The sequence below is a fragment of the Zonotrichia leucophrys genome, chromosome 1 (genome assembly GCF_028769735.1).
Source record: "Zonotrichia leucophrys gambelii isolate GWCS_2022_RI chromosome 1, RI_Zleu_2.0, whole genome shotgun sequence".
Classification (NCBI taxonomy): domain Eukaryota; kingdom Metazoa; phylum Chordata; class Aves; order Passeriformes; family Passerellidae; genus Zonotrichia; species Zonotrichia leucophrys.
The window spans coordinates 41,579,289-41,602,164 of NC_088169.1; the positions used below are offsets into that span (position 1 = coordinate 41,579,289).

The following is a 22,876-nucleotide window of genomic DNA, read 5'->3' on the forward strand; positions in this document are numbered from 1 at the left end:
CAAGAGTACTTGGATTTTTGGGGGTAGAGTATCTGCTCCCATTAGAGCTTGCCAGAAATCATAGAAATTAACAGAAAATGGTCTGAACAGAGGGAGCTCAAACTGTAAATATTGAGAGGTGTCCACAGGAACAACAGCCAGCCTACACCACCCACCTCCAAACATCTGCCACACATGCATGCACACTCCCAGCATCCCATTTAGGGGTAACACACCAGTAAAAGTCTGACAGTTGCAAATGTTTGGGTCTTGCCAAAACATGAAAATAGACGATGCACTTCTACCTTCAGTGACATTTTTTAAGGAAAATATCATGGGTTGCTTGGTGAAATTCACCCTTATACAGCCATGCACCACAGTACTGGAAGTCCTTTCATCCTTTGGAAGAAGAATTCAGAGTCCGATCAAATAAACCTATTAGTCTTTGGCGTCTAATGACAAGAGATGTGCACTCACTGACTCTTATGGAAGTAGCAAACAGCATTTTCACCTTGAAAAATGACCATGTTCTTTGCCAGCATGAGCAGCAGAGCACCCACCTCTCTAGGGAGACCAGACTCTCTCCTCTGCTTTGGCCACCACTGTGCTCACCTGCTTCCAGACTCCCTGTGCCTCCACAGTGTGGACTTAGTGAGTTCATCTTTCAACCTCTTTTTTTTCACTAGATGGCACAAAGCCTGTCCTAGAGAAATTTAAATATTTATATGAGTAAGATACAGAAGCATTTTGTTCTCATCTCAGCCCATCCACTACTTAACAAGAAATGTGACTAAATTAATTTGAAATAATAGTGATGCTAAGGAATTTAGACTCAAGTACCTCTTCTGATGCTTTTAACATGATGCAGAAATATGATAATTTAAGATTTTCTCATTAAATACCAGATTGTTAACCCTGTACCTTCATCTCCATGAAAAGGAGCCCAAAACTAAAATTGCTAAACAGAGAAACCCTCAATTTCACTAGAATTTTAAATTCCTATTTATTTAAACTTACTCAAGACAGTTACTGATTCATGAAGAAAAAAATTAATGGAATAGATGTACAAGAGAAGTAAAAATTTTTACCATTATGTTTATCTGAAAAACTCAACTTTTAAAAGATTCTCCTTTTTCTGAAACTAGAAGAAGTTACTTGCAGTAAATGAATTAATGTATTTATGCAGCTTTCAAAGGCAGGCTTTTACTTATGAATTTGAATGCTCTTAATGATGGTCTGTGGACCACACTTTATGTAAAGTCACAAACCACGGCACAACCAACAACATAGAGTTTTCATTTGGTAGTATTTTATGTTCTCTTTATAGAGGTCCACGTTTCTGTGCAAGTCCCTGTGGGATTAAGTTTTAATAAAATCATTTCGCTTCTTTGCAAGTCCGTGGCTGTAACTCCTTAGCATCAATGAAGCAATGAAAAGGGTCGTTTTGAAACCAGTAGTGTTCCCATTGATTTAATGGGATCATGACTGGGTTCAAAATGAAGCCCTAAAAGTTGCCAACAATGCTCAATCACAACATTTTCCCTTTCAAACATAACTGATCTATAAACCTCCAATGAGACTTTAGCTACAAGGAAAATCCAAAGTCAGTTAAAAGTTAATTTTTAGATAATCTTACAAAATCATTGTAGTTTTTGTGAATTTCACAATAAAACACTTACATGTAAGACTTAGGATTCTCTTCTCTTTTTTTTCATAATTCTCTAAGATCCTATGCTGACAGCAGATATCTCAGAGTTCACCCACCAAGCATTCAAATAAAATAGTACTGGAATGACCTGTTCCTTGTAACAATTTTAGGCAGAATACCTTTACCTGTTAAAATTTACATACCAAATCTGCAGTCATTTCTACCAGAAACAGGCTAATATGTAAAAGTGTTGCACAGAAAAATATTTCAGAATTCCAACACAGTATGTCCCTTGTCCTTGCCAATTCCCAGGTAACACTCAACACATTTTCCAATTTGCTAAAAATAAAAATTGGCATACTTACAATATATTTTAAAGGATAATATAGTACTTGCTAGTCAGAAACAATGGGCATGTGAAACTGTGTCAGTGCCAACATCAAGGTTTGTGCAAAATGCATGAGTAAGCAAGTGATATTTTATGAAGCAAAGGTATAAAAACATGATTTCATTTAGCAATTACACGTCTGACAAGGTTAACATCTAATAGATCTGGTAATATAAAATTTAAGTGACACCTACCTCATACTGGTTTCTTTAAATTATTTATCACTGCTTGACCTGAGCTGTTTCAATACTTGTAGCCAGTTGAGACTTCCAATAAACCAATTTTTCTTCATGCAGCAAGTCCCAGGTGTTTCCCTTGTCATGAGGACAGAAATTGTTAATAAATGAGTGCTAACTCCAGTAATTTGTCTAGGATTAATTTGTTTTGATGTTTAAAGTGTAAACCTCCCTTATTAAAGGGATTAGATTAAATTCTAATATGTGCACTTATCAAACCTTCATTTCAATGGCACCTTGAGTGCCTTATTCTTCCTTGTAAAAACAATTTATGCATCATACTGCCAGCAGTCCTTCTTCTTATAAAGTTGTAATTCAGCATAAGGGTTGGTACTTTACACTTGTCCTGCTTGCTATTCTTTTTCTGGATATAATAATTTTTTTCTAGCTATGACCACCTTTAATTTCTTTTACTCAGAATGCAACCACTACAGAAACAATGTTTTCAGCCAATGTCTCATATATGCCAGTCCACATGCAGGTGCTTCTGCAAGTCATTCCTTATACCAAATTGCTGCATGTTTTCCTTAGGAGAGAAAGGATCAGCTATATTTTGTTTTATTATCCTATATTGCTATATTGCAGCTATTATGCTTATATTATATTATTCCACCTCTATAAGATGCTGACCTTGGACAACTGGAACATCATAAATTGCTTCCAGCATTGTAGTGTTTCTCTTTATTTGTTTGTTTACAACCATATAACTCCTCATATAACGAATACCTTTCAATACCTCTATTTAGGTTACAATGGTTGTGAAGGTAGTCTCCCAAAACCAGAAAATATCTGAAAACTTTGAGCTATATTTTTTAGATAATGCCAATAACAAGAAATTTAAAGGCAGATTCCCTTTCTACCAGGTAAACTTGGTCATCTTTTTTTCTCCATCTAGCAGAATAAAGAATGACCAAATGTTCTAACCATGTTTGGGTATGTGCCAACCAGCACCTTCTAAATGACTCCTGGATAGAATTTGGAAGTCAACCATTCCAGAAAGCATTTCCAACCAGCACTCAGTGACCAAGATTGTAGCTTCAGTGTAGGTCAGACCATGTCATTCTATTTGGTGTCAGTAGCCAAGACAGTTTCTGAGCATGTTTAATTTACTAATGGAGACAACACTGATGAACATTTGTAGGTTTCAATTTAAGCCAGAAAAATTTGTGTTCACCCTCTTGCATTTTGTACTGTGGCGTAACTGAGTTACACTTTCAAAACTCAGCTTGAAGTTATAGTGTGTTAACTAGCAAAGAAAATCTCTGGCATGTAAGGCTGCATATGGGCTTACTGGAGTCCACTGCCCAGACAGTGGAGAGGCACTCAGGGAGCCTTGCTGGAATTCAGCTATAATCCCAACTGGAACAAGGACGATGCTAAGCAAATTAGCGAAAGGCTAATCTGGCTGCTGTGGCCGTTCAAAGGACGAGTGTGGCTTCATGACATGGTCATAAATAGAGTCAGGGAGTGGGAAGATACTTTGAGTGAAGTTGTAGGGGGATAGAATATAAGAAAATAAAGGTAGTATAGAAAGTAATCTTACCTCTAAAGAGTTGCAGCTGGGCTAATTATTAAAGATTAGGAGCAGGCCTGACTTTAACAGGCCACAGCTGTAACCAATGAGAAGAAGAGTGCTATAAAAGAGTGGGGTGGTTAATTGAAAGGGGATCTGGAGCTGGTTGGCTACTGTGAGAAGGAAGAGTTAGTGCTTTGTCTGACGAGCTGCCTATGCGAACCGTCAAGGAGGTATGAAACTCTTGCAATAAGGAGCTGACAATATGGAACCTTTGCAAGATAATGACGTTATGAAGTGAGAAATATTCCAATTATTGAAAGATGCAGTATCAAATGATGAGCAGCCAAAAGGAGAAAGCAGAAATGAAATGCAGGGTGGTTTTTTTTTGTAATCCCAAACTGTAAACATAGGGGTTTTTGTAATCCCAAACCCTAAATGTAAACTCAATAAGCACAGAGTGTTTGTGTATGCTATCTACAACATGGAGACAGCATGACGAAAGCATTTCACAGGACACAGGAGTTGTTCTTTCATTTTAGCTCTGTGCATAGAAAAACTTAAGTGCGTTCACACAGATTCCTTCCAGCCCTCAGCCTTCTGAATCCCGTGATAGTTATTATGTAACTGTTAGAGTGCAGAGAACCTTTTGGGTACTTATTACAGATAAAAGGCATGTCACCTGCACCACATCTGCACTTATTTTTTCTACATTTGTGTCCAAATGGAAATGCTTCTGACTCAGTCACTCTGATAACCATGTGAAAGATATCGCTGCTGCATTTTCTTATGGTGTTTTGGTTTTCCTAGTAAAGAACAGTTTAGCAGCACCTGATAGATTCCCTTGTTTAAAGATCAGCCTGTCTAAGCAGTCAACAACAAAGTTTTCATTTGGCAGCTTCCTCTCTGATCGGGGAGGTCAATACACAGAGAGACAGAGCTCTTCTGACATTAGTGCATGATTCCTCCTGCCTAACAAAAACTAACTAATATCCCTACCAACATTCCCACCAGGAGCCCCCAACGGCTCATACCTCACCGGATAGGAATTGCAAGACTGTGTAATACTGCCACCTGGTGATATGCATCACAGAAGCATTTTCTTACTCTCACCATCACACTAAAGCCTTTTGCTTCCTTTCAGGTGCTCTTAATCTGCAGGGGCCCATCAAACGTCACTTGCCCAACTATCAGTTTATCTTGAGCACTTCTACTTGTGCTTAGAAGTGAAATTACTGAGGTTTTCAAAGTTATGAAAGCCATATCTTGCCTTTTCCTTCAAAACAGACTTCTAGATATGCCATGGACAGACATAGCCTATCTTGATCCAAATCTCCATCACAGCTCCATGTGTAGTCTAGAAACTTTAGTGTCTTCAGAGAAAAAAATCTGAAATAATATTGGAAATGTTCCTCTAGACCTTCCCTCTCTCCTTTTTTTTTTTTTGCTTTTAATCTTTTCAGTCTTTGCGGTGTAATGTAAAAATTAAAAATAAATAAATACAAAAAAAAGCCAACCAAACAAAACAAAAAAAAAAAATCAAAACCAAAAGGCAAAACCAAAAAGCCCCAACAGAAACAACAAAAAAATCTTCCAAGGACTTTCCCTCTTCAAGATGGAAAAAGATTTCTGTAGTACGTGATCTCTGAGTCCTTCATCTGATCTCTGTGGGATACAGGTGAAAACTGAAGAACAAACATGGCAAATCCTGGATCAGGCTCAACTTCTAGCACCCCTATCTGGCTTTCACAGCTGCCTGCAAGTCGGAACCTTTCTTTTATAACTGACCTCCAACTCCTTAGCAAGCTGAGAACTGCTATCACTTTCCGCGTTGCTACTATTTCATACAAGACCTTTCTTGGATCCTTTTCAGAAACTGAACCTGCACCCTTTGAAGTTTAAATTCAAGAACTGCACTTTTTAATGTGCTGCCATAAGAATTTTTAGAACAATTCAGTCGTCCTCTTTGGGGATTTTTCTTAGCTCTTTCTTATTTAACTATCATTCTATAAGCATCTAAAGGCATGTAATCAGTGGTTCTTCCCTAACTTATGCCATACAAAGATTTAATATTTTCTTTTTGTGTATTCATAATATATAGGAATGGTAATATTTATGTTTTAAATTACCCTCCCAAGATCAGTGAAATACTAGTCCCATTATCAGTAAAAAGTGCAGTTGGACTTCTGGAAAAGGCGAGAGGAATTCAGGTTTAATACTGAAGGGATCTAAGTTATTTCACAGCTGAGGCTGCAGCAGAATTACTCCTATTACCTCAAATCTGGCCAACCTACAACAGTCATAACACAGGAAAGTCACTAGCACTGTAGGTGAGAGGTTAGACATTCATACTTAGTTTGAAGTCTCGGTTTGAGACATCCATCTCTGGCACTAATTTATCTTATGGTCTTGGATTAAAGTATGTTGGGAACTGTAATTACCATTACAGAGAGCCAGGAATTTTAACCTATAATGGCAATCTGTGGTAGCAAATGTCAAGACTAAAATAGCTCTCCTAAGCCACAGCAGAACTATCTGTTGGCCTTGCAGTCCATTTGTAACAGACCAGTGACCATGTAAGAAATATGAGGGGAAAGAAAAATTGTTCAACACTGTGACAGGTTTCAGATTAATAAACTGTAAACTCAGAGGGAGAGTTGAGGTGAAGATTGCTGGAGTGTTCAGATTAAGAATTGGCAAAAAATAAGGGAATAATTCTTCAGCTGTCAGAAAAAGGCAATCAAAATACAGATTGGTCAGAGCAGCTTGTTTGACCAAGGGGTCTAAGGGCACCTCACATTGAAGTGGTTCAGTGAAAAGCATGTACCTACAAACTACCAACACTGCATGTCATCTTGTAGCAAAAGAAAAACTGGAATAGAATAAGAATTGCACTGCTAAGAGAAGACAGAGATTGTCCACAGCAGTGTAGTCACACTGTGGCTTACAGACCATTGATGGTGAGTGAAATATCAGAATCTGATCTGTAAAATAATTAACAAACTTGTACCCTGTTCCATGGTTTTGTGCAAGCATAACTGAGAATTGACAAGCATTAAAATATTTTAATTGATGCTTATAACATAAAAATCACATGCTATAAATGTATTTTATCTAAATTCAGATGTTTTTAGCACAATTATCATCATTTCTCCCAACTGCTAAGAAATAGTAGGATGCAAGTTGTCCAGACATTTTATAATTGTATTCCTTTAATAAAGTGGTTAGGAATCCCAAATTGGTAGCAAAACTGAGGGGAAAATAGAAGCTTGCACTTTCTTTTGAAAAAAAGATTCTTAGAAAGATTCATTTGAAAAAAATTTCTGGGGCATCCGGCAGGCAGGATCTCACTTTTCATTCTTTAGTATCACAGAGTAGACCTATCATTTCACTTTCCCTTAGTTTGGGTGTTAATTCTGCGTGATTACCATATGTTAATCACATAGAATTGTGACCATTTTATTTAAATTGGAATGATAATTTTATTTCAGAGACAAAGTTATTCAAAAGAGGATGCATCAAGATAGCATTCATCCAGCACTAATCCTGTTGCCTTCTTTTTTTTTTTTTTTTCTCCTTTCTGTGTCATCAGTGTCCCACAATTTGGAGCTGCAGTGCTAGAGAGGGGGGAAAAGCTCATCCCACTGCTCTTCCCAGCAGAAGGACACAGGAGATAGAGGTGGCAGCAGCTGGCACATCAGGGGTTAAACAATTTACTTTTCTTTAACAACACTTCATTTTTCCCTCAAAGTTTATCTACATTAAAATATTCTAAATGTAGTGTGTTTCTGTAAGTCTAATTATATGCGGCATGCGAAAACATATTCGATAATCATATTGCTAATTATGTGCAATCACTTCAATACACAGGTGCAAAGCTCCAGAAATATGCACATTTTAATCACCTTGTATATAGATATAAACCACAACTTTTCATTTAAGTGTTCAGTGACTCCTTTCTTTTTTTTTTCTGGGACTACACTTCCTTGGATTTTGGACCGGCTGGGGTCAGAAAAAGAAATATATTAAGCTACTACAAATCTGGAATTTAATTTATATGTGTATGTTCCAGTGCTAAAAAAACCTGTAATTCCTTACTTTTCCATGGTTTATGAACATTTTAAAGCACATATTTTATAATTTATTGATGGACACAGCATGCTGACTTCAGAGATATGGGAATCATAATTTTTATTTTCCTTCTGGGAGCCTTAATTCTCACAGTGTTCTGTTAGTATAAATTTGCCTGGAAAATCATGTATATGTGCATGGGAATGTGTCTTCTCCAGTTTGGATTAAACTTGAAGGACCTTCTTAATGGTTTAAAAATAGAAGGTCATAAAAATGTTGAACAATAAATTCACTTTCATTATATTTGTAATAGCTTGTGGCTGCACTTTTTGCTTCTCTTTCATTTACATGTAACTGTTATTTTTTACGTTGATTTTTAAAGCTGCCTTCACAAAATAGATTGCAATTATCTTTGTGTGTAAATCATAAAAACGGAAAATTTTATATACTCAGATTAACTGAAAAGGACATAAAATATTAATTTACATAATTCAAAAGTAATATTTCTATCTTCCCTCTAAAGATATTTAGCATAAATTACTGGAAAAAATAGCTTTAGATTACTTGTCCGTAAATATTCTTTTTCACTTTGGGAAGTGAGCTGAAATGACCCCTGAGAAACAAGAAACTCATCTACTGGACTGCCTCTAACATTAACAAAAGTACAGACCAATAGAAGGGACACAGCAAAACCAGAAAAGCAGCATTGAAATTTGTTCCACTGGAAACAAATCCATCATATTTCACACAATAAAGCAGCCGGCTTGTTCTGTTTCGCTTTAGCTACACAAATTGTAATTAACGTAAATTACACTTAAGAGTCACAGAACAGTTGTTACAAGTATTACACATGCTAGCCGCTGTAACAGCTTTGACGAGGCTTTCACTAGACCAATAAGCCAACAAGAGACTCTTCTTTGAAGTCCTTTTATAAACAGTGCTACAGCTTAAGCTGGATGCCCCCAAAAAAGGACCTCGAACAAAGAAATCACTGGGCAATTATAGCCTTACAAGTTTCCCACCCCTTATGCAACTGATTGGACCAGTAGTAATACTAAGCTCATGATGAAGCATGGGGCTCAACATGAAGCACAGGGAGATCCATCTAAACATGAGGAAAAGCTTTTTTACTGTGGGCATGACAGAGTGTCACCCTGGTTTTTTAAGATTTTCTAAGCCTTCTGATGTCGACATTCTTGTAATGAACTTTTTTCACACACTTTCTGTAAATCACTCATTGTTTTGCATTCCTTTATGAAGGAAGAGAAAGTTGATAGACTGTTGGTTTGACCAGTGTCATTGGAGAGATGGCTTTGTCACCCTCCAATCCACTGTCACCCTTGAAAAACTATAAATGTTAAGAGTCAGAAAATAAACTCCCCTTTTTCTTCACCTTGAGAATAGCGTGTGCACTTGTGTTTTTTCGTGTCCTATAGCAACAACAGAGCATTGACATTGGCTGCCCAGAGAGGTTGTGGAGATACTCAAAATCTGCCTGGACATGATCCTGTGCACCTGCTCTAGGTGAACCTGCTTTATCAGGGGTTGAGACTACATGATCTCCAGAGGTCTCTTCCAACTTCAATCATTCCATGATTCTGTGAATCTGACTGGGGTTTTCCTGTCCTTCCTTGGGACCCTTCACAGTCTCCACATGGGCCATTTCTCTCCTTCTCTCTAAGGATGCAGCTTCTGCTGATGATTGCTATTTCCATATCTTCTGACTTTAACTGTCTCTGAGGTCTTCTTTTACTTGACCATAACGTGTTCAAAATATTTAGGTGAAATTTCACAGCTTGGAACTTACAATTTCAGCAACTGTAGCTACCAATGCTAAGCAAGTTCTGTATAAGTAGAACACCAAATTCCACCACATAGTTTAGGCTGGATGAGGGCACTGAAGGCCAGCTTGCTCTACTCGTGCATAAAGCAGGACCAGCTTCAAAGTCACCTCAGGCTGTTCAGCACTTTGTCCAGTCAAGAGTCACAGCACATAAAAGGCAGGAGTAATTTCATGTCAACACTCTGAAATTAAAACAACAAAATGCACAGGGATTTGGAAAGTCATTTTTGTTTGGTGAAACATTGGAACAGGTTGGACAATAGGTGGTAGTTGCTCCATCCTTGGAAATATCTAAGGTCTGTGGGGATGGGGAACTGAATAACCGGATCCAGTGGAAGGTGGTCCTGCCCATGCCAGGGGGATTGTACTAGATGTCTCCCAACCAAACTAATCTATGTATCTGTGATTCTCTGAAAAAGTGCATTATAGTCTTTGTTCCTGCATTAGAGGTGCACTAATGAGTCATTCAATGGGAAATGAGGAATAAACACGAGATTTGTCCCGCCAGGTGCTCAGTAACACAAATCCTGCAAACCAGCTGCTCCTGGCACCCAGCTCTGCTGTGGCCCAAGTGCTGCTCCATGCAGAGCCAGGAACACAGAGTACTGCACAAGTTGCCTCTCCAATGAGCCCATGCCACCTTGCAAGGCAATGGTTTCTGCTGAGTCTGTACTTCAGCCTGAGCCAGGAGCTGCTGTCACAGAGCCCTGCCTCCCAGTGTGTGCTATCACTGGAGCACTCTGGATGGTGCAGTCTGCACCCTGAGCAGGTGGAAATACAATTGCAACTCTGACCCATTTTAAAAAGGGTAGAAGAGTTTGTTCAAAGAAAAACTGCACTTGGCTTTAAGTAGACAGTGCATCATGGTTCTGCAGTCCTCGCTTCTGTCAAAGGTGACTTGGTTGAGTGCACATTCAGGACTCACTGGCTAATTTCCCAATTTACATTATTTTAGTCATTCTGGAAGGGATTCAGAACTCTGCTCGCTGATCTGACTAAAAAGGAAAAATCACTGATATCCTTTGCTGTACAGGTACATTTTATCTTTATATTTTCCACCTTGCATAGCACCTTTTGATGCCTACATGATAGGCCTACAGTTCAAATCCTACTACCTTATTCTGGGAAATGGTGTATTTTCTCAGTGAATACACCTATACCTTCACACGAAAGTCTCTTTTGGTGCTGGTGTGGCACTATGTGGCCAGAATTGTCCTGAGGCATTTCATTGCACATACCAGCTTCTCAATTAATATAAAATTACACAACTTCGTGCATTTTATTTATAAATATTTTATCTTCTGAAGTTATACTCTCCCAAACAGTTGCATGTGACAAATCAGGTCTAAAATACAAGTATGTGGCTATTATTTGAATTATCAGCAATGCTGATTTAATAACCTTATTGTACATTTTAAGCTAAATTATATATCATCAGCATATTACCTGTGCTCCTTTCACTGAGTACATAGATTCACAACTTATAAGTGGAGAAAGAAGGAAAAACGTACTTTTTTTCAACACCCAAGAACCTCACAGCCTACTGTAAATAAGAGATTAATTAAGAGCACCTATCAGATTGTTAGTTGGCATCAGAAGTGCCAACTCATTCCACATGATGAGCTTGACCCATGAATGATAAGCTAAGATTTAGCATAGACAAACTCAGAAAAAAACCATGCAACACTGTAGATAAGCCCTACTTTTCTCCATTGGTGCAGTTAGCTGCTCAGATTTGGCATGGTAGGAGCCAGGGCAATACAAAAATCAATACAAGCACACTGTTTGGTGGCACAGCAGAGCAGTGGCATTGCTTATGAACTTGATCTGGTGAATCCAAATGGAGCTGCATTCCCCATTACAACCATTCTACTGTTCTCCACTACACAGTACAGACATGCCCAACGTTTTGTAGGAAGCTTGTTGACCTGGAAGTATATTCTAAAGATCTCTGAGGTGGATAATTTTAAATAAGAGGCTGTAACTCCTATGTTTATTTCACAAAGCAAAATGTTCCTTCAGTTTCCTTTTTTTTCCTCTTTTTCATTTTTTTTTTCTTTTCAGGAAAAGCTGGAAAGAGAAGCATGCTGGCAGCAAGCCATTTACTATCACTGCAGCTGTATGCATGGGCATGGCAAAGGAGCATAAATTCTCGTTGCTAGAAAGTTGCCACAGAGCTCATACTGTGAGCTGTTAAAACCAGGCTTAGGTTACTTCTGCATCAATTCTTCTTTCACTGGCCCATCCCTGTAAATCAAAATGAAAACTTAACAGACTATGAAATATATTTGGCATGGCCTGCTCCAGAATAACACTATGTTGAGATATGCTAATCAAACAACCATGGGCAAAAATCGATGCAGTGCAGCATCCTTAGTCTTTTCAGGGAAACACCTCAAATGCCTGTCAGAGTAGTGACTTTGACAGGTTCTGAAGAGATTGGCCTCCAGTCTTACACAAGATAAAAGGAGCTACTGCTACTGTCAGGAGCTTCTGCTCAGGAGGCCACCAGTAAATGACCATGTAACAGGAATATCATTTGAGTGGTGTTTGACATTTACATCACCTCCAAGTAAGGGAGAAAGAGCCTTTCACCATGAAAATTGTTTTCAATCTGTAAGGAAAATAAAGTTTTATTTTCAGCTAACTGAATACGCTGATGAAGCTCGACTTATTTTTACTTATTGCTACTGTTTCTATAAAATAGATATAGCTTACTGTGACTTACAAAACATTTGCATCTTACTGAGAGGCATTCATTAATCACTCCCTCTGTTCACACTGAAACTGCTATGATAATCAATTCCTATTTGCACAGCTGCGATATGAATAATTTTAAATTTTGAGTCTAATTGTTTTTCTGTTCTGCTGAAAAATGGTTTCAGAGAACTAAGGGGTTTTTTCACACACACACACACACACACACACACACACACACACACACATATGTTTGGAATGTATGTACAAGAATGACCAAGTATTATTTGAAATAATTAAATAAAATTCTGCTGTAGAAATGAAGATTAAATCTGCTCTCCAACTTCTAGGTTTGCATTTTGCTTAACAGATTAAAATCTGCCTTTCTCAAATATACAGAAACAGATTTTTTTAAAGTTATGTACTGGCTCTTCATGGCTAGAATGCAGTTAAGGTACCAAAGCAAAAGAAAAACTGATAAATATGCAAAAGCTTTTATAAGGAATGCAATGTTCTCTTACAACATGGTGTTTCTTTCCAAGGAGCAATCCAAACTGCATCTTAAGCAATGGATTAGGTTACCCAGAAAGGTTGTGCAGGTGCCTGCCTTGGATTTTTTTTTCAACACTTGACTGGACCTCAGACCTAACCTTGTTCTGAGCTGGAGGCTGGACTAGAGAGCTCCTGAGGTCTCTTCCAATTTCATTTTGCCTATCTATGGTCATAAATTCAAGGTCCCTAATAAAACAATAACCCTAAATGTGAGATAGAGATATTTCAGAAGAGAGACTCTTTCTGTCTAACAGAGGTTTCTGTATTTAAGCAGAAAGGATCTTTTCCCAAGAAAACCAGTGGACTAATTGTTTTCTGTAGCTCACCACAGACTAATGATCAGACCTTTGATTCAGAGCTACCATTTTATCTTGCCACTGAATTCAAAGCTAGTTATATTTCCATTGCCAGTGCCAACATTTTATTTACCTTCTTGTATGACAAATCATAAATTGTTACAGCTCAAGATGAAAAAAGTACAAGCTTAGGAGTTCACATTTAAGGTACAATAGCAGGCTCTTCAATATCAATATAAAACAAAATATAACAGAGCAACTATATATAGAAAAGCAATTGATAGATTAGGGAAAGGTGGATGAATCCAACATCACATTGAATCACATGGAGATATGAAAAATTCATGATAAATGTATATACATGGGGAAAGTGCTATGTACATCTCAGTATTGCTTGAAAAATAAAAAAAGCAACTTGTAACTCCTTTAACCATAGGATTACTTGGGCTGTCATGTTTTTTGGTAGATGGTCAATATAAACCAGCTATGGCAAAAAAAGTCTAGCATGAGCTCTTCTACATTCATCAAAAGCATTTTGAACTTTGTAAATTCACACTTGCTGTGAATTTTTCTAGGGAATGGTGGAAGTGTATTTTATCAGTTCATCCCATGTGCACTTACTTTCTATGAGTGGAAGAGTTTGGCCCCATACCTGGGTTATCAGCATAGGAAGACAAGGGAACCAAAGTTACTCATCCATACAGTACTCTGGTCATGCCATCCCTGTTAGCAGCAGCATCTCCTGAACTGTCAGTAGGAAAGAATCAAGTTGCTTAGTGTATCACAGTCCTCCTCCATAGAAAAGATGCTGAATTTTGTTATCTCTATTGAGAAACAGAGATATTCTATTTCTTGTGGTTTTCATTATTTCTGCAGAGGTGTATTAAGGTTGCACTATGAGTTTTAGGTAAGGTTTACTTAACCTATTAAGATTAAAGTCAGTATCACTGATGTGACACAGTGGTAGCTGGAAATTATTTGAGGTCTTACAACAGCACAAATTTGTGTGAATAAGTCCAAAGAAAATCAACCACAAAGGCCTTAGCCTGAATTTATATATGAATGATCCTCAGGAGGTATTTTTCGTACTTTGACATTATAAAGACCCAGAAGCATGTTAAGTACTGGCAAATTTCTGTACCATAGTGTGAGATGAGCACTAACCATACAAAGTATACATATGTTTGTATGTGTGTATATATATATCTATAGGTGTGTGTGTGTATGCATACAAAGTATATATATATATATATATATATATATACACACATATACACACAAAGCTATATATATAGGCTTCTCTCTGGAGTTATGCCCTCACTGGCTCCCACCACCCACAAAGCAACTTTGACCAGTTAGGAGATAACTGTGTGCAAAAGAAATTAAAGTGTATGCAGCAGCGACACATTCCAGGTTTCAGTTTTGAGTTTCATGAGTCATTCCAGGTTTCAGCTTCGAGTTCCATGAGTCACATTTTGGAAAATGCAATACCCCCTATTTTTAACACAGCTGGGAGGTTCCTCCTCCAATGAACAGCTGTGCAGAGCTGGTCTGTATTAGCATCTTACAACACAGCCCCAGCAGCGGCAGCCCTGTCTTAGGTCTGAAAAACTGAGGGAATGTAGCAGCTTTGTGGAGGAAATGGAATTAACTACGGAGATTTTGAACACGGAAAAAAAAATAGAAATTAGAGAACACGAGTCTGGAAATTCCAAGGTAAGCTAGGCAGAAGATAGAGGCAGAGTTCCTGTGAAACTCATGCTTCTTGAGGAAAAAAAAAATGCAGCTAGTAAACAAAACGCATCTCGAAATAGAAGTGGGTTTGGAAAACTTGGAGGAAAGGGAAATTAAATGCCTTCCTCTCAGAGGAACAACTGTATGTGTATATTAGGTCTGAAACTGTTCACCCAGAGTAAAACTTTTACTACTGTTTGTAGCAAAGGCCGAGGGAGAGCAGCCCGCCAGGACACGGTCAGCGGGAGGTTGGGGGAACGCCAGCGCAGGCGGCTGCTGTCCTTGGACATAGCCATGTCCTTCCTGCAGCCAGCGCCACCCAAGCTTAGGGCACCCTACGTAAATCACACGCTTGCACTAAACAACCCGAAACCTAAAAAAAAGAAAAAATTTAAAAATAACGGGATTGCCCGATGCCGGCAGATGGGGCGGGGCCAGACGCGCTGCAGGGCAGCGAGGGGCGGTAGCGCCACTTCTGCGCTTGCGCGCTCCTGGCGCCGCGTGTCACGGCGCCGGCCGCCCCCCTGGTTTTTTTCCGTCAGTCGCTGATTGGCCTCCGCGCTAACCAATAGCGCAACGCCGAGGGCGCGGCGCAGCCAGTAGGAGAGCGGCGTGGGTGTGCGGGCGGGGCGCGCGCCGGGCCCGTGCGGGGCTGCGCGTCCCCGAGCGCCGCTGCTCGTCCCCGAGCGCCGCTGCTCCTCATGGCGGGCTGGGCGCCGCTGCTGCCGCCCGCGCTGCTGCTCGCCCTGCTGGGCGCCCGGCCGTGCCCCTGCGGCACCGCTCCGGCCTCCTCCTCACAGCCCGTCACCGCTCGCCTGGCGGCGAAGTGGCCGGCGACCCCGCTGCTGCTGGAGGCGAGGTGCGTGCAGCCTCCTCCTCTTCTTTCTCCTTCTGCTCCTCCTGCCAGCACCGCCCTGTCCCGGCTGTCTCCTGGGGAGCAGGAGGGCGGAGGGACCCCCTTTTCCCTCCGCTGAGCGGGAAGTAGAGCTGGCAGCGTTTCTCTCTGTCGGAGGGTGTGTTCAAGTAGATTTTGGCTGTGAGGCTGAACTGCTTTCTGCCCTCGGAAAGTGCTGTGGACTGTGCTGGCAAGGCTCTCCCACGCTGTGAGGGAGCTGCACAAGTGTAAATTCGCATTTACCCTGCTCAGGCGTTTTGCAGGTCGCTGGGTCGCGGATATGTAATGGGCCAATTACACCATCCCTTTACACCATCCCTGCCTTCCACTGGGTGATATCCTCGTCTGCCCCCAAGTAGTTTGCGCGTTAATTAAACTGATTGTAAAGGTGATAGTGTAGATGTGAACATGTGAGAGTGAAACACAGTGAAATACTTTTGAAAGATATTGTTAAGTTGTAATCATAACTTCAACCTGGAGAAGAGAAGGCTTTGGGGTGACCTAATTTCAGCCTCCTGAGGGGAGCCTACAAGAAGGATGGGTAAGGAGCCTTTCTTACAAGGGCATGCAGTGAGAGGATGAGGAGAAATGGCTTCAAACTGAGAGCAGCTTTAGACTAGATGTACAGAAGAAATTCTTTATTGTGAGGGTGGTGAAACAGCTGCCCAGAGAAGTTGTGGGTGCTCCATCCCTGGCAGTGTTCAAGGCCAGGCTGGATGGGGCTCGGAGCAAACTGCTCAAGTGGGAGATGTCCCTGCCCATAGAAGGGGATTGGAACCAGATGATCTTTAAGGTCCTTTCCAACCCAAACCACTCTGTGATTCACAACAGAAAGGGAAAACGTTTTCCAGTTTTAGATGCCTGTGGCTCCCCTGCCCATTTGGCTTACATTTTTTTTGTTTTTGAAGTTATTTGCTGCCGTTTGGAGAACACTCATGGAGGGCAGCACTGCAAGCTTCTGTAATCAAAGAAGAGGCAAACTTCCAAAGTAAAGATTAGAAAACAATATAGTCATGCTAGCAAATGGAACTTTTTGGTAGACATAAGCAGGATGTTCCTGTAAGGAAAACCACAAACCTTAGAAATGTTACCTGTAAATCAGAATGACAGAGTGGTTTGGGTTGGAAGGAACCTTAAATACCGTCCAGTTCCAGCCCCCCTGCCAGGGACAGGGACATTTCCCACTAGACCAGTTTGCTCAGAGCCCCATTCAGCCAGGCCTTGAACGCTGCCAGGGATGTGTCATCCTCAGCTTCTCTGGGAAACCTGATCCAGTGCCTCATCACCCTTACAGTAAAGAATTTCTAATGTGTATCTAACCTCAATTTTGCCTCTTCCAGTTTGAAAAAAAAAAATGGAAGGGTGGTATTTAGTATAAAGTAAACCTTATTTAGAATAAAGTAAACCTTACCTTTTATGGTTTGTAAGGATTAGGCCATGTTTGAAAGTGTTTCAAAGATTGATAGTCTCCCTCCATGCAAAGGAGATGTCATTGATGAAAGCCTGTAATTTAATGAAAAACTATAACCTGACAGAGAGTGTGTTCTTATGTGTATAGTTAGCTACTATTTAATAAAATCTGTGTACTGAATTGATTTCATTTATAAGTGTATATTGGAATATCTGTGGAAGAATAAAGTGAACATTTTGGGGCTTTTCTGTAATAAAAGAACAGTCTGCATGCTTTACAGTTCTGATGGTTGAGTTTGGATGATAGTGCTTTGTTCAAAATATCTTTTGACCAAAATACAGGTCAGTTCAGTGTTTATGCTCTGGAGATGGTTGTTATTCATTGGATATCTAATGTTTGGTTGCTGATGGGTATTTATTATTTTGAACAACTGAAGGTTTTTGCTGTGGTACATTTTTGGACAAAATCAACCTATGGACAATTAATTTTTATTTTTAAACAGTGAATTTATTGCAGAAGATGGTAATGAGAAGTTTTGGCAGTTCTTGGAAACAGTGCGGGAATTAACAGTTTATAAGCAAGGAGGTAAGTTAAACAGCATGCTGGTTTTTAATATGTTATCCTGTGCTGTATTTAACTTTGAGACACAACACATTAATTAGTTCCAGGCAGATCAAGCCTGACTCTTCCATTATTGCTTACTGAGTAGGTTTCTTTCAGAAAGTTGTAGCATATTTTCCCCTAAGAGCAAAACTTGCAGAGGAGTTTACAAAAAAAGGAAGACAAGGTGGACTGAACTGCTCTTACAATATGGAACAGAAGTGTAAAGATTAAAGTTATCTGCCTGCTTACATGACTTGCCAAGAGGTTATAGGATAATGAGACTTCATGTTTCCTGTAGGATGGGTGCTTGCAGGGCAAAAAATCACAGAAATAACTAAAATGAGAATGCTAGGTAATGCTGAAGGAAAAATTCAACAATTACCAGAGTTTAATGCTTTTACTCATACATGGAGACTGTTTTCTAGCATCAATACTGATGTTTTAGAATAAAGGTTTCTCACTGACCGAATAGGACTTAAAAAGCCTTGCATGATTGGACAGAAGAATATTACGTTTTTGGAAATTTGGGGAGAAGACCAAAGCATAAAATCCATCAGAAGAAACACAAAAAGCCACCCCAGCAGAAACGTTGGAGAGAAGTTTATTAGAAATGTGCATGATAATGAAAAATTGGGAGACTGATGGGGCTTCACACCAGGTTGGGCAGTATCAGACCTCCTTGGTAGATCAACAAGGTGAAAAAGGCTTCAAAACAAGGTAAGGCTGCTTCATTCTGCTCTTTATTTACAGGACAGTACAAGTCTTTAGGCATGAGTGCAAGCACCTAACACTGCCACTGGAAGGGGCTTGAGGGGAATTGAATGTTAAATTATTAGTCATAAGCTAACAAATTGTATAAAGATCATGCTGAAAATGACAGTGAGAAGTGCAGGTACATGAAAAATGCTGTATATGGGAGAGAAAACTTGAGAAACAACATGTTTCAGCAATTGTGACTGACTGGATACAATTTTAAAATGTGCATCTGATAACATTATTTGAATGCTCAGCAGTGCCCCAAGCAGCCAGAAGACTTAAAAGATTACTAGGAAGGGAACAGGGACATGCATGGTAAACAAAATTTTGCTGCTCTTGATTCCATGATGTGCTTTTATATTGAGTAAAATGTGATGTTTGACTTCAGTGTCTACCTCTGTTTTCCTCATTGTTTCTTTAGAATAGAAAAAGTACAAAGCAGAAAATGTACGAAGAGCTGTGATTTTAATTATAGAGTATCAACTGGGAAAATGAAAAAAATACCCCAAACTTACTGTGAGATTAATATACCATGGTCAGAAGTATATGCAAAACCAGAGAGTCACTGAGAACAAAATGCCCAGGTGGTGAATGCTGCTAAAAGCCATCCTGTATAAGGCACGGGGACATGGAAGATGGAAGTAGGTGCAGAATTTGACCTGTGGTCAGCTGCTAGTAGCATTTGTTGAGGCAAGTGCTGTTGACTAATGCCATTTAAGGTCTTTTTCAGCCCACAGGATAGTGGCACAAGGTTGGGAATGACACAAAACTGGGAGGAGAATGTGGAAGGTAGGGCTGTAATTAGAGGGACCTTGGCAGACTGGAGAGACAGGCCAACAGAAACGCTGGAAAATTCAGCAAGAGCACTTTACAGACTCCCTGCACATGGGCTGGAATAATCTCATCAACTGCATAATCTCGGTGCTGATTGACTAGAATTGGTTTTTTGAGAGAGACTGGGGATTCTTGCAAGCAGTGAGAAGGCCAACTATGTGCCAGGTTGCAGCAGCAAGAGGGTAGCCAACAAGTCAAAGTGTTTGTTCACTGTATGAGGCACTTGTAAGACTGAATCTGGAGTACTGGGCCATGCTGGGGCTCCCTGTGAAAAGAAAGATGAGTCCATCATTGGAGCAAATCTAGGAGAGGATCTCTGCAGTACTTAGGGAGGTGGAGCAGCCTTCTGAGGAAAGGCTGAGAGAGCTGTGAATAAACCTGAGAAAAGAAGGAGTAAGGAGAGACCTCATGTCTGCAGTTTCATAATAGGGAAATATTCAAAGGAAGTGGAACCAGGCCCTTCCTGAAGGTACATAGCAGTATGAAAAAATGCAAAGGGCAGAAGTTGAATTATGTAAGTTGTGGTTAGATATTAGAGAAAGTGTTTCTGCCACTTGGGTAAACACTGAAACACTGCTCCAGGAGCCTCTGGAACCTATTAATTCAGATAATTCAAAATTCTACTGCATGAGACCTTGAGCAGCCTAGTAAGGCCTTGAAATTATATATCTAAACAACAGTTTGGATAAGGTGACCTCCAGAAGTCACTTTTAACTTACTTTTTTTTTTTCTATGAGTGGTTTAGATGCAATTGGTATTGCTTTGAGATAGGACTGCTGTGTTAGATGATGTGTCAGGGTGTTTTTATCAGACATCTCTTTTTTGCTTGTTTAGACACACTTCCCAAGGGGTTTGAAGCTTTAATGATATTTATTATTAGTGACACAGATGTCTGTTGAAATTAGCTGTTATTTAAACACCTACTTCACCTGGATAAATTCAGTGATTGAGAATAAATAAATTACAGTAGGATGGTCTCCATGACCTATCATGCCAATGAACTGTTAGATGCTGGCAGTTGGCAACCTTGAGACTGTACTAAAATACTACTTTAATTAGGTATATTGAGTTGTTGATGTGCATATTTATCTGTATGGCCAACACACACATATAAAAATAACACAGGAAATTTTGAAGTTCTGGCACCAAGGGGCTTTCCTAAAAGTTGAGTTGTAGTTGGGGTAGTCTTAATCCAAGGAAATGGATGCTCTTCATGAACAGGAAGTCTGCATTAGATGTTTACAAGGAACTGCTTGGCCTGAGTGAAGAATCTGGTACTGCAAGACTGCAGTAGCACAGTTTAGTGAGGTATATAATACATAATGTTTGTGGAGAAGTTGGTCTTTTGTTTAGTGTGGAATATGAGTTCTGTCTTAACTGCTGCATGTCAAGACAGACTGATGCAGAGGGATGGTCATGATGTGTTAAAACTGATGTACCAACAACTGCTTCAGTAAATTAAAGGATCTGGCTGGAAAAGGATTGGTTGAGACAATTGACTTTTCAGTTATTCTCCCAGTGATGCCAAGAGTAGACAGGATGAATAAACAGGAAATGAAAGCATTGTTTATTTTTCTAAATGGAAACATTTTCATAAAGGCTAAAGAATTCCTAGATTTGAAGCTGAAAATCTGGTATAAAGGAATTCAATGATAGACTTGTATCCCAACATAGAGTTTAATGTTTCAGAAGAGTTGTAAAGCGTTAAAGCTAGAAGGCAACTTAAAAAATCAAGTGCTTGCTTTTTTTTCTAAATCCTCCCTTGGATTATTTTCAATCTGTTTTTTTAAAAATAAATTCTTGTTACTTGTTGTTTTAAATTTAGAATAATCAACATCTCTTGTTAATTTGCTAATTTAAAATATTTAGCATTACTGAATTAGGTTTATTAATGGTCTGTTTAGCTGTGATATTTGTAGCAGTTTAATGGATTTGGTAGGAATTATCTACACAGAATTTGGTGAAACATTTAGTCTGGTGATGTATTTGGTGGTTTTAACTTTTTTCCTTTTTAATATGAACTCAAATCAGCTTGGGCAGCATCTTGATTATAACATATGGAAAATATGAAAAGGTTGGTGGTGGGATACACTGTATTGAATTAATGTCTTCAGGGAACCTGGACAACATGGTTTTTGTCTACTTAATGCGCAACATATTTTCTGCCAGGCTTGTGAAATACTAGGAAAGGCAGATGATGCTATTTTGGGCTGCAGGTATATTACAGAGAAATGAAAGCTGCTAAAATTTCATACTAATACCAGCACTTAAAAGGCACTGAAGATGGCATTTTTAACTTGCTGCTGCTTTTTTATCCTTAAAGGTTAATTTGTGATCACTGAGGGAAAGTAAGTAGCCAGTTCCCTGCTGACTAATTATCACTTGAGTGTTTACTGTCTTCCCAAGTGCTTCAGTTTATATATTGAATTTTCAGCAGCCTCATAAATATATATTAAAAACCAAAACAAAACCAACATGTAAACATATTTTCTCTATGGAAGCAATTTTCTCTGAAAAAAATGTAAGTGTATATTTCATGTAAACAACCGTCATGCAAATTATTTTTTGCAATTTAGAAGACTACACATTATTCACAACTAAATTAAAAAGTATTTTTATATGTATATAAACCTTAAAGATTCGAGAGGAATCAGTTTCACAAACTGATTTCTGTACTCATAATGCAATAAAATAAAGTACTCCCTCTTTACTGGCATCTTGCTTGGATGGCAGAGATTTGACTGGCCAGTGATTGCCTAAACTGCTTTTACCTGAGATCTCCAATTCCCTAGCTGATCTGCAGATCCAGATATTCATATCTATGCACTTGGAACAATCCTCATCCATCCATCCCACCAAGTAATTATTCCAGCACACTGTGTTCTTCTGATTAATGATGTCCCTTACATTTACTCTCCCTACCTCCTTTGAATTCTCTTGTGGGTAACCTGCATATATTCAGGTTAACTTTGTGCTGCGTGTGCATGAGGCCTGAGGACCTGTGCTATAATACTGTCTTATCTTTTGTGACTGCCCTGGTTGTCTCTTTTAATTATGTTTAACTTGCCTGTGATAAAAGATACTCCTGTAAATTGTGGATAGGAAATGGCAGCATTTAAGTGTGTGTTTGCTTTGCTGGCTGTTCAGTTCTTGCTGTAGTCAGTCTAATCAATTTGGCTACAGGAATAGTTGAGAGTTTTTCAGCAGACAAATTAAGGCATCTTCAGAGTGAGTTTTTCAGGTCTTGTTGGCTGCTAGGCAATATTTCACATGGCTGGGATGACAGTTTGCCGATGTGAAGTTCATACATGTGCCTTCAGATGTCTGCAGTCTGGAGCCGTGTCCTGTTTATGTGGTCTCTTATTTACTTTTAAATTGACTTTGTTGATTATTTAGTAGTAATATGCTGCCATGCAGGAT

General features: G+C 39.3%; 1 protein-coding gene and 1 long non-coding RNA gene across 8 annotated transcripts in view; both read left to right on the plus strand.

Annotated features, from left to right (window-relative positions):
* Nucleotides 1–3,929: 3,929 nt before the first annotated feature.
* Nucleotides 3,930–7,940, plus strand: LOC135450841 (uncharacterized). The gene is made up of 3 exons (XR_010441168.1): nt 3,930–3,997; nt 6,626–6,724; nt 7,357–7,940. It is a non-coding gene; the product is annotated as an uncharacterized LOC135450841 (long non-coding RNA).
* A 7,670-nt stretch (nt 7,941–15,610) lies between these two features.
* The window catches only part of UGGT2 (UDP-glucose glycoprotein glucosyltransferase 2), a 76,969-nt gene continuing 69,703 nt past the window's right edge, over nt 15,611–22,876 (plus strand). For 4 of the 7 annotated variants that reach the window (XM_064712549.1, XM_064712568.1, XM_064712559.1 and 1 more), the window contains exons 1-2: nt 15,611–15,816; nt 17,766–17,848. In XM_064712549.1, coding sequence (XP_064568619.1) covers nt 15,659–15,816; nt 17,766–17,848 — 241 coding nt within the window. In that variant the 5' untranslated portion in view covers nt 15,611–15,658. Of the gene's footprint in view, nt 15,817–15,987; nt 16,394–17,765; nt 17,849–18,338; nt 18,584–22,207; nt 22,316–22,876 lie in introns of those variants that run through there. The other 3 variants (XM_064712585.1, XM_064712578.1, XM_064712594.1) reach the window with 3 other exon arrangements.